At 33.3% G+C, this 13,001-nt stretch overlaps 1 protein-coding gene across 1 annotated transcript in view; it reads right to left on the bottom strand.

Annotated features, from left to right (window-relative positions):
• The window catches only part of LOC126965670 (uncharacterized), a 91,207-nt gene that overhangs the window by 30,720 nt on the left and 47,486 nt on the right, over positions 1–13,001 (bottom strand). Inside the window, exons 4-5 of the mRNA XM_050809384.1 lie at positions 4,648–4,738; positions 340–507 (exon numbers count right to left, since the gene is read on the bottom strand). Coding sequence (XP_050665341.1) covers positions 340–507; positions 4,648–4,738 — 259 coding nt within the window. The remainder of the gene's footprint in view (positions 1–339; positions 508–4,647; positions 4,739–13,001) is intronic.

Genomic DNA, 13,001 nt, shown 5'->3' with positions numbered 1-13,001 from the left:
GTGTACGTACTGCTCGTCTCGTCCCTTATTTTCATTAAAAAAAGTATTCGATGAGGCATCAAGTTAAAACTAGAAATTTAAATGTATTGAAACTATCAAGCAATTTACACCTATAGATAGTATCGTGTATATCTGTAATAAATACCTAGGCGATTTTCTCTATGTACTAACTGGAGCACGATCATAAAGCAAATAGAAAGATAACTAGTTTTCTAGATATAGTGGAAAATAAACGGGGAAAGACAAATTACCTCCGATCACGACTAGATCTATATAAAATAACGATGGTCATGAAGATAGCTATAGCATGTAGTAATTCTAGCAAATAGGATACATTACCTCATTGAGGCAGGCAGCAAGACATGCCTCCTTGGTCGAGGTGTAGATTATAGTATTGTCCAAGCCTCGCAGGGCTTTGCCCGGCACTCGTTCGAACGCCCACGGCCGCAGACAAACACTCTCCGTCCTTACTTGCAATTTTACCATGTAGTAAGTATTTACAGATCGCTGCAACAAAAAGGGTTACTTCAAAAAACTGTCAATTATTTCACAAATAAAATTTGCAAACTAATGTTTATGAACGAATGTCAAAAATTGAAGAAATGAGGATTATCACTTTCAAAACATAACAAATTGTTTAGATTAGCAAGAGCGACATCTCAAGTCAATTTCCTAATATGCAAATATTGGTGTTGAGCAGGTTATCAACTGTAAAGTAGATCCTGGAGCCACAACCTGAGAGTTGAACAAAGCATACAGGATTTTATGACGATACCTCATTCGAACGGTTAGCTCAGTTGGGGGGAGAGCACTCGCACGGAACGCTAGAGGTCGTTGGTTCGAGTCCCGCATCGTTCATAAAATTTTATTTGTGTTTTAATCTCACAAGTGAGAGTTATCACTTTAAAAACATTACAAATTGTCCATTATTTATTTCTCATTACGTGGTCTACTAACAGGTCTGGTTTTGATATTTTATTTGTATATTTGAGAAATTTTTGCAAAGAAAATCTTGTTAAAAATACCAAATGTTTTACTGAGATAGAGATTGTGGGTTCGAGTCCCGCATCATTGATAAAATTTTGTTTTTCTAATTTTATTTGAAACTTAAATCCGCAAAATTAAATTAAAATGTTTTGTATGCAAAAAAATAACAATCCACAACAAACATCTATTATATGTATTATATAACATAAAAATAATATGAACAATAATAATTTATGTTATTTCAATTTTGTATACGCAGATCGATAAATTGTTAGATTATTCTGCACGAAGTTATCTGAAACATGTGGGATATGGTATGGCGAGATAAAAACTTGTCGCGAAACTTGTCTGCAACAGCTAACTGTGTTATGTTTTATTTATACAAAGAAGCTGCGTACAATAGTGGAACCATATTTCATGACGATAACATTTTACTTATGTGCATAATACCGGTGTTTAAAGTCATGACTTTGGAAAAAGCAACGTCTATTTGTACGTGTTTATCGTGTTTTGGCTTTAAAAGTGATATTTTGTATGCAGTAACACTACTTAGAAACGCTTAAGGGACATTTGAGTCACTAATGTTTTTGATATAGTTATCGCGTTAGGAATATTAATGTTATAACATTGTTATATTGAGTTTAATGAGAGTTTTGATTTACATAACATCAAATTTATAAATACTTTATATACAAGTTTTAACTTTATTTTTTGGACAACGTTAGCGATAATTTATTTTTTATGCTTCCTCACGTAGCTGATAATTTATCGTGGTGTTACCTTATTTATTTGCAAACATTTATTGAGTTTTCCACTTGCATAATTGTTTAAAGTGGGTAGTTTTTGATAATTTATTGGAACCACTTGGTTCAACCCAATTTTAAGATGATTGAGGATGATTTTAACACAGTCAAAGTTACGATTCTGTCAAAAACTATTATCATTGAGAATACTCGTTTATTCTTAAATATAACTGTTTTTCAACTTTGTACTTTTATTTCGAAAGAAAGGTCTGTGTCAAATAGAATGAAGACACAAAATAATTTGCACTTATTATAGTAGATTGTTTCAATAGCTTTCAAATAAATTTACTTAAATCACCCAAACTATAAGCGTTCTTTTGTTCGCACAGATACACTTTCGCATGCAAAAATTCGCGCGCCACAATCGCCTGGTATTCAAGGGACATTCAATGTATAGAAAGCCCGGAACCGAAGGTTTATATGAATATATATAACCGGACAAAAAACGATTAAGTTTTTTTCAGTCAAAGACGGCAGTTTTATACCTCTCCCATAATATTTACATGAGTTACGTGCCCCGGAAATTAATTTGAAGGCAAGAGTCTTCTGGAGTCGGACTGTTGGTAGTTAGTCTTGAATGCTTTATTCATTGACCGATTAAATCTGAATACTTAATTAGATATCGCCCAGTTTAATTGGCAGAATTCAAATGACTATACCTGACTTATCACTGAATCTATTGATTCAAGCGGGATAGATTTCCTGTACTGTATATCTCTGCCTGTTAAGGTCCCGTTCTCAAAGGTCAACATGACTGTCATATAGTTCTATTTCTACGTTAGTAACGGTGTTATGTATTGAGTGTAATAGTCTAAACACATGATCGGATTTGATACGGCCGAACTAACGGACGCGGTCCGGTAGCGCACAATATTCGATGACATGCCGCATTGTCTATGGCATAAAATTATAATTTTTTACCGAATAAAATTTGAAAACAAAACCTCTCGCGTTCCGTGCGAGTGCTCTTCTAACTGGGCTAACCGTTCGAGTGATGTATCGTAATGAAATCTTGTATGCTTTGTTCAACTCTCAGGTTGTGGTTCGAGACCCGCATCGTTCATAAATTGTTGCTTTCAAATTTTAGTTGTGTATTATTCCTATAAGTGAGGGTTATCACTTTAAAAACATAACAAATTGTTTATAATTATTACCGTCCACACCGTACCGAGTACGACGTCCGCCAAGCCGTCAGATGGTCCGGCCGTACCAATTCCGACCATGTGTTTGGGCTATTATACTTAGGTATTATTAAGTTTTTATTTATTTATTTACACAAAAGTGTACAAAAAAAATACTTATAGCTAGCATCAGAAAACCACATGGGTTTGTAATATATGCTAACAAAGAGTTAAATCTAGGTACGTTAACTACATAACATTATTGCCAGATAAATCTTGTGTATATATTTGTGACTTAAGATGTATGATTTCAGTTTCTTCTTAATACTACAAGAATTTTTACGTAATTTATATTTATTAGTATAGTAGTTGGTTGGTTGTTACAATGCTGCCACATGCAGATACTTATACAAAATAATTTCTCTAATATATCTCTAAGTAGTAAAGTTACTGTTCGACCGTTTTCTCCGACTTTGCAAATCCGACTACCACCAAAAATTGTTTTAAATTTTTCGGATTACTACGGTCTTACAAATAGGCTTTCTTTTGGTAACAGAATCTTCAAAATTGGTTCCGTAGATCCAGAGATTATCCCTGTCACTAACTCACTGTTTAATAATAACTGAATAATGGCCGTTTTCAATAACGTATCTCTAGTTACGGATATATTGCTATCACCGTTTAATGACAAGATCTTATCTGTCCATAGTTATGTCCAATATAGTTGTAGTTCAATGCTTTATGTCGATAGGTTATTGTAATGTAAGTAAGCGTAAAAGAATAGATTTGTCTACCTCTAGTAAGTTAAACTAAGGATAAATAGGTTATTGAAAACGGCCGTAAGTCATCAAGCCCTACCTCACGTAATGGTTACCCATTACCCTACAGTCGAAATTATGTCACAGAGTTAATGTTTGTTTTTTAATTTAAATTAAGTTTACTAGACTTATTGAATAGTTCCTTTTACATTTTTCTATTCTTTTTCTTTAGAATGGGAAAATGTTGAGTTTGTGTTATCTTTATATATATAAATAACGTGCTTGATGTTTGTTCCCAATGAACTCCTAAACTAATGAATGGATTTTAATGGGATTACTTCATGGAGTGCAGTTTAGTGCAACTTTAGAGATAGGATAGGTTCTATTTCGATTTCGACCCATAATTTTTTTTATTTCTAATATTTGTTTTGTATGTACATATGTATATTTTTTGACAGTTCTGCTGTGAAACAATTTCATTATAACAACAGGGCGCATATTTTACGAAATAATTCTTGATGTTATCAAATATTTTTGATAAATTCATAAAAACGGTTTTTATTTATTATGTATAAAACAACGTCTGTCGGGTCAGCTAGTATATATACATATTATCTTAATATATAAAAATTACGTGACACGTTGTTTGTCCGCGATGGACTCCTAAACTAATGAACGGATTTTAATGGGGATTACATCATGGAGTGCAGTTTGGTCCAACTTGAGAGATAGGATAGTTTTTATTTCGATTTGGGACCCACAATTATTTTTATTTTATTTTTTTGTTTGGAGATATTTTCTATGAGAGAACTTATTGACGCACGGTTTGACAGTTCTGCTGTGAAACAATTTCATTATAGTTAACAACAGGGAGCAATGACGTTCTATACATAATATAGAACGTTTTGTAAGTCAACTCCCTCGATCAATGGACTAAAATTCACAAAAAATGAATATTTAAACAAGAATAATAAATACCTGAGGAGTGGCCATCGGGTTGTTGGCCTGTGTGTCATTCTGCAGCAAGCACCGCGTCTCCTGGACTGGTGTTAATGGGTTCAGCACAAAACTGCAACAAAAATGTTAAGTCAAATCTGAGCTATAGGATTTGTCTTATATATATGTCTATCTATATATATAAAAATGAATAGCTGTTCGTTAGTCTCGCTAAAACTCGAGAACGGCTGGACCGACTTGGCAAATTTATGTCTTAAATTATTTGTGGAAGTCCAGGGAAGGTTTAAAAGGTGAATAAATGGTGAAAAATGCTGCTAAATTAAATAAAAACAAGAAATTTGTTTTTCCTTTGATGTGTGCATACATAATTTCTATGAGAGAATTTATTGACGCACGGTTTGACAGTTCTGCTGTGAAACAATTTCATTACGACAGCAGGGTGGATATTTTACGAAGTAATTTTTGATGTTATGATATATTATTGACAAATTCATATAAAAACATTATTTTATTTTATTATATATACAGAACAACGTCTGTCGGGTCAGCTAGTCTATATATTATGAAAATGGTCTTTGTTTGAGGCTCAATCACGCCTAAACCACTGATCATATTGACATGAAACTACTACCATTCGATGCGAAATTTATGATTTCGAATCCCAACGTTCCTTCTTTTTACAATTCGCTCAGGGAACGGCTAGTTATTATACAATTCAGAATTATGTATAGGAATTTATTTAAACATACCTAATGATTGATTTTTTTAATTGATTCATTTGAATTGTACTAATTTGGTCCTAAAGGCGCTGAAGTCAGTCTGTCAGGCTGTATGCTATGACGTCATTATTTAAAATGTCCTAACATTATATTTAGGTAGTAGCCTTGTAAGTTATCCTATTTTTTCAAATGAAAATTAGGGACGAGACGAGCAGGTTTCTTGAAAAACCCAAAAATTCTGAGTGGCACTACAATTGCGCTCGTCGCCTTGAGAGATGTTAAATCTCATTTGCCCAGTAATTTCACTAGCTACAACGCACTTAAGGCCGAAACAAATAATGCTTACACATTACTGCTTAACGGCAGAAAAAAGCGCCGTTGTAGTACCCATAATCTAGCCGGGATCCTGGGCGAGGAAGCCTCCCACTGGTAAATGCAGTCACCTCTTACGACACTCTTAGGACTGAGACTTCCCTTTCTTTTTATGCCCCGGGGAAGCACAGGGCAGAAGCATTGGGTAATTTTGCATAGCTGTTTCGGACATCGTTAGAAATATGTAGCAAGGGTTTGAAATGAGAATTTTTTGCCTTTTTTTTTTGTAAAAAGACCGATGCTAGTCATAACGACGTGATGGTTACAAAAACACGTATCACCCACTTCTATTATATTATTCCTGTGGTGTTCACTTGTATTTAGTATTAACTTGTCCCACGCACCTTTTTTCTATTACATAAAATATGCTTTTTGTATTTAGCCCTTGAACAATTTTCTAATTTTATTTCATCCCACTGCTAAGCAAAGACCTCCCCTATTTTATTTTTACCGACTGTTGAATGGGTCCAAAGTTCTGTAAGCAATATTTATTTTCTCGATTTTAACTGTTTATTTGAAGATATTGTTTGTACACTAACAAAATTAAAATGAGTAGGTACGGAATATGCAAATAATGGAGACGTCAATTAATTTATATAAGTCCCACACTCCAAGCGAGGTGTTGTAATGAAAGTGCGTTTGCATCCATCTTAATGACACTGAGATCGGCGCGTTACACTTCCAACCAGCAGATAACGGATCTATTTACCGTTTCAACCAGATATTTCGTATTTTATAACTAAACTAACTCGGAACTTTCGCGATAAATCTTTACTGAGACGTAATTATCTGCGTTTATTATGAACATTTCCCTTAAAATATATTCGAAATTTCCCTATAATGTGGCGGCTAAATATAAAACTGTCAATTTTATAGACTCAGCTTGATAATGATATGATAATCGACGATTTATGATAATTTAATTTAAGCAGCGCGTTACTTAACTATAATAAATTATTATGAACGTATGTTCTTTTTGTATAAATTTACAAATTTACATTTATTTATTAAAACAACAGGCGATGTTTCTTTACTTAAGGCTTAATATGATTGATAAAAGAAAATCATACACTATTTTAGGAATGTAGATATATTTATCGCAAACAATCTCTATATAAAACATATACTTAGCTGTACAAAAGAAATTTTTAAGCATTTTAAACTATCGTATGAATTGTGGTAGGGCTAACTACAACGAACTTTTAAAAACATACAATTTACTTTCACTTAGCCAAAGACGTCACTTAATAGACTGTGTCACCTTAAGAAAAATATGTGTGGATGATCTAGCTTGTCCTGAACTTCTCGAGCTTTTGCCATTCAATGTTCCTGCCAGGTCTTTACGTACGCACAGAACTTTCAACCTACTGACTCCTAGAACCAATATTGGGAATCGCGCGCCTCTTCACAGAATGTGTTCATCATTGGATTCTCACATTAATGTCGACCTGTTTTCGCACTCCTCTACTGCTGCATTTAAGACTAAGTTAAAACAACAATTTTTGTCCTTACCTTAAACCTTGTATCTTTATTCATATTTATTATTTACTCTTCTTAAGTAACATCGTATTTTAAAAGAAAGTAGTCAATTAAGTGTGTATTTTTTTGTAAATTAATAAATTAAATGCTCAAAATATGATCCCTCTTGTCTTACGCAAATCGCCAATCTTTTAATGAGTCCGCTACCTGTTGATTTTCTTATCATTTTATGGTGAATACTCGATATGATATGGCACAATTCTCTTTGTAACTCGCCCACGTTCTCGTATCGCTTTTTGTATAGCATATCTTTCACGTATCCCCAAAAGAAGAAATCTAATGTTGTAATGTCCGGGGATCTGGCCGGCCATCTAATCGGTCCATTCGTACCAATCCAAGTAGGAAAACATTCATTTTACGTTGTTCCTTTCTTTTAAAATACTATGTTACTTAAGAAGAGTTATTAGTTTTTGGCCATTGTTTCTATTGGCATTATAAAAGTAGAGGTGTTTTTTTACATTTCAGTCGGTTCGATTCCCAGACGAGGCAGGTAATTTTTAGAAAATCTTTGAATGCAGATGTACTAACTTTTAAAAATAACATAAAGTCTTCTTTCAGTAAAATACCCTATCTTCGATATTTAAGGTACTTTCCCTTCATGTCCCATAACTTTGGGACACCCTGTATATATAAGAGAGTAAAAGAATAGTAAATAAAAAATAGAAACAATAAATTCCATTTTTATATTAAATTTTGTTTATATTATTTATTATAATGTATTATAGATATACATTTCTTAAATTAATGGATATAATATTTTTTTTATAATATTTATATGAAGCACGCTTACAATTTAATTAAACAAATTTAATGAATCTAAGAAACCATCCAATCATTCCAAGTACCAAAATTGTTATTGTTAGTAACCCCATTCATGATTTACGCTGTCATTCAGTCAAGTTCAGGCGACCTGTCGACAGCCGCTAGTTTTGAAATGAATCTAATGTTAGTTACAAATGTGGACTCATTAAGCTAGTTTAGCAGGTCCGGTCAAGGACAACCGCTGCTCGTAAAACATCATATGTTTTATTAGCTTTCACCTAAATTATATAATTGTTGGAAGTAGTCAAACATATCTCACGAAAGTTTGGGTCTTAACTTTGATACGGAGAGCGCGTTGCAAGGAATAAAGTTTCTCCTGTAATTTCTTGAATCTGATTCGTTTATATGTCGTAGATATATTGTAAAAGCCGTGATATTACAATTTCAACATTAATATTATAATTGAACGGTAGACTCTCAATCGAATTTATTCTTACAATTTAACGGCCTGGTTTTAGTGACATTGTAATGTCATGGGTACAGTATAGTGATATTGTAATAAATATGTGTATATTACAAATGAAGTTAGCAGTTCTTGGTTCAGCGTTCTGATAGGTCGATTTTTTATCGTAAGCAAATTACAAAACAATAATAATAAACATTGGAGCGTGTATGCAATAGTAGTGAACCAGGGCCGATTCGGTTCTGCCACTCGCCGGCCGCTGCCGCGGCACGCTTTGATTAACAGTATTAATTTGTTTTTGGGACCTACTAATGAACAAAGGCACATTCACTTAGATAATAATTAGTTAATTACAAGTATGTGTTACTAAAAATAATGACTATACAATAATCAGACCAATCAGAGACGGCCTCATAAACTAACAACCAGTAAAATAGTCAAAATATAATTGTATTACAATATCACTATGACATTACAATGTCACTAAATTGTAAGAAATGAAGTCGATTGAAAATCTACAGTTTAATTATAATATCACTAGTGATACACTTGGATTAAGCCAAGCTACACCGCTTCGATCTAAACTAGACGGCCTGAAACTTCAACAAATTTTGGATTTATAGTCAAAAATTAACGTTAGATTATTCGGTATTCATCATCATCAAATGAAAAAATACTGAAAAAAGAAAACATCAATTCTTCCAGTACATAAAAAACTTCAACTAATATTAAATTATATTTATAACGGGAAAGTGTACCAATTTAATGTTATCATATTATTGTAAATATAGTTATAAGATTTATTTTGTTTGAATAAATTTTTATCATATTAATCATGTTGTTAACATTTACAGCCTCGCTGCTGTTTATTGACAGATCTTTGAGTATTCAATGTATTCTTATATTCAAACACCATTATCTTAGCGGTACTTAAACCTTAGAGCCATTAGTTAAGGCCACTTAAGCAGTTTAAGTTGATTTATGTCTTGCACTCTTTAATTAATGATGTTGCTCTTCATATGAACCAAAGGGCTTTATACAGTCCACACTTACACTAACAGATAAAGGCGTATTCAGACACACCTTATCTTTATTTACCAATTAATTACCGAAATACTAAAAGCAGTCACACAAAAATAAAAAAATGCATCAGTCAATTAACTTGATTGTTTAAATCATAAATATTTTAACAAATAAAAGAGTTTTTATAGGTATTCTGTTTGCGTTTCAAAATACATATTTAAAGAGAATTTATAGCCAGCAATTAAATCTGCAATTTACTCAAAATTTTATATCAACCAAGACAGTTTCTTAAGCAAATCGCAATTATTATAGACTAGAAACGTATATTTAATTAACAATAGAAAATAATGATTGATGGTAAAATAAGTAAACTCAATCTCTAATACATAATCTCAAATTGTGTGTTTTCTAGCTATTCAAAAAAGCTTATTTTAACATTTTAGAAGACTGTAAAGCGTAAATAATCGATTTTAAAAATTCCTGTTTTTCATATAGAAAATTAGTGGTACTTACGAAAATATCAATAATATAGCACATGTAAGACGTATTTGCGTGTGTATGCAAGGCAACAGATCAAATTCTAACCGGTGATACCAATACCAGAGGTAGTTCAATTGTGAATCTAAACCATCCTCGAATCCACTTGACAACCTGTATAGCCGAGTGGTTAGCGATCCTATCTACTAAGCTAGAGGTCCCGGGTTCGAATCCCGGTAGGTGCAAGCATTTATATGATGAATATGGATGTTTGTTTCCGAGTCATGGATGTTTAAATGTATTTATGTATGTTTATATGAATTTATGTATGTTTAAGTAAGTATAATGTATTATATATATCATTGTCTTGAAACCCATAACACAGGCTATATATGCTTAACTTGGGGCAAGATAATTTGTGTGAAATGTGTGTCAATATTATTATTATTATTATCTCTGTCAAGAGTGTCGCAACTAAGAGCAATGAATTTTAATAAACTAACGTACAAGCCAACTCGATGAGAAGTGCCTTAACAGTCAAATATTTATTACAAATTATGCATCACCTAGCCAACAGTTGAAAAACGTAAGCTATCATTAAACACCGGCGCTCCGTGTGTTCACATGACATCAATCATTCGGTACAGACAGTGGTCGTTGTAAGACAGCTTCCGACTGTTATCGATGCGTTTCATCTCACTTCGCAAATACGATTTATTTTGATCGAATACTAAATTAATGGTTACCATTGCACTACTAATGATGGACTTGATAAGACTTTTAGATGGTATTTAATGCATGTTGGTTTCGAAATAATACGATGCTTAGTTAAAATACTATTGAATAATTCATAGGTGTATGTAAAACTAATAGCTACATATAAAATACTAGCTGACCCGGCAAACGTTGTTTTGCCATATAAAATATAATTCACGCGATAGTTTTATAAGTAATAAAATATTGCCTATATTATAGCCTGTACATCATTTTGTTCTATTGTCAATAGTTTTTGCAGCGCACGCAAAAATAGGTTTTCGATTTTACACCTTGTGTTACAAAATAGCAATTTTATCACGGATCCCTAATTTTGAAAAAAAAAATACCTATAGTCTTCCTCGATAAATGGACTACCCAACACTGAAAGAATTATTCAAATCGGACCAGTAGTACCAGAGATTAGCGCGTTCAAACAAACAAACAAACACTGCAGCTTTATAATATTAGTATAGATTTATCAGTTCAGTTTTTTTTTTTCAACTAGAATGACGTAGGCCAATGTAACTTGATATACATTTTTATAGTAAAAAGCTTAGATCAGTTATACGTCTAAAGTGACTGTGACAGCTGTGAACCCGTCGAAAAACGGCGAACTGTTAAACTCTACTTTCAGCAACACCAACCATTGCATTTCTAGATAATGTTTTAAAAACAAGAACTCTATAACGTTGAGTAAAGAACCAATTAAAGCCAATTGGTGTACTAACAAAGAGAAACAGTTAACTACCGATTGTCAATATCGCATTCTTTTCATAGTCATTTGTACGGTGAACAGTCAGATTGAATCCCGATACAATGCTAAATTACAGTTGCAAGAATGTTCGCTCTCAACTAATTGAATCGAATACCTAACGTATCGATTCTCTGTATGTCCCGTTGGAAATAATTTCATTAACTTTTGCTACTACTATGGACGTAATCATTTTAACTAGCATGGCTTGCGGTCGAAAATTGACCTCTATGATCGGTAATATTGCTTCCTTGTGAAATATTCAATCATCTTTAGAATTCCATACTATAAATGTGAAACAGTCTATAGAAAATTTCTACGATCTTAGTAATTTTCTATATTTTATATTGAAAGTTTGCGTGTCTTTTGATCTAGTCATTCCACCTTCGCACGACACACGCCACAAGTTAGGATATCATCCCCACCATCTGGATGTGTGGCGGTCCTCCACAGTGCGGTTTACAAGGAGCTCTCTTCCACGTACTACTAAGCTGTGGAATGAACTTCCTTGTGCGGTGTTTCCGGGACGATACGACATGGGTACCTTCAAAAAAAGCGCGTACATCTTCGTTAAAGGCCGGCAACGCTCCTGTGATTCCTCTGGTGTTGCAAGAGATTGGGGCGGCGGTGATCACTTAACAACAGGTGACCCGTACGCTCGTTTGTCCTCCTATTCCATAGAAAAAAATCTAGAACCTCATAAAATCTAATAGCATTATTGAAAATGTTAAAGACTCATTACATTACACAAATTAAATTTCAGTTGAACCCGCGACTTCGCGTTCCGTGGGAGCGCTCTTCCACTGAGCCAACCATTCGAGTGACGTATTGTTCATAAATCTTGATATGTCTTGTTCAGCTCTCAGGCTATGGCTCCATCTACAGGATCTACTTAACAGTTGATAACCTACTCAACCCCAATATTTGCAAATTAGGAAATGGATTTGAGATGTCGCTATTTCAAATCTAAACAATTTGTTTTTTTTTTAAGTGACCTTCTGGGATTAATTACACAAATGTAATTTGGAAACAAAACAACAAACTGCTTAGATTTATTACATCACAGACATAGATCCAAGCAGATAACGCAAATCCCTCCGTCTGTATGAAAATCAAGTGTGCCCTTTTTTGTACCTACTGTGACGACGTTAAAAATGCCAGTGAATCGAGCCTAACGTTTAGCCACTCACCTCATCATTAGTTGATGTTTCCAGTACATCAATAATCGGTATTGATGTACTGAATGTATTGCTTATTACTAAAACTGGCAATGTATTATAAAACATAATAAAAAATAAAATTAAAAACGTCAAAGGAAGAGCATTACCTCTTCTTTTTGACACGCGAAGTACATACACTCGCGGCATCTATTTGGATCCATGTCTGTCTGTGCATTACATATAGAAAATAATGAATGTAAAAAATAATCCAACTCATATAGTCACGGGTTTATAACATAATTCTAGACATCTTAATAAGATATCTTGTCTCTCAGTCACTGATCGATTCATGT

The sequence above is a fragment of the Leptidea sinapis genome, chromosome 8 (genome assembly GCF_905404315.1).
Source record: "Leptidea sinapis chromosome 8, ilLepSina1.1, whole genome shotgun sequence".
NCBI lineage: Eukaryota > Metazoa > Arthropoda > Insecta > Lepidoptera > Pieridae > Leptidea > Leptidea sinapis.
The sequence above is the reverse complement of the archived record's forward strand: the minus strand, read 5'-3'. Positions and strand labels throughout refer to the sequence as shown.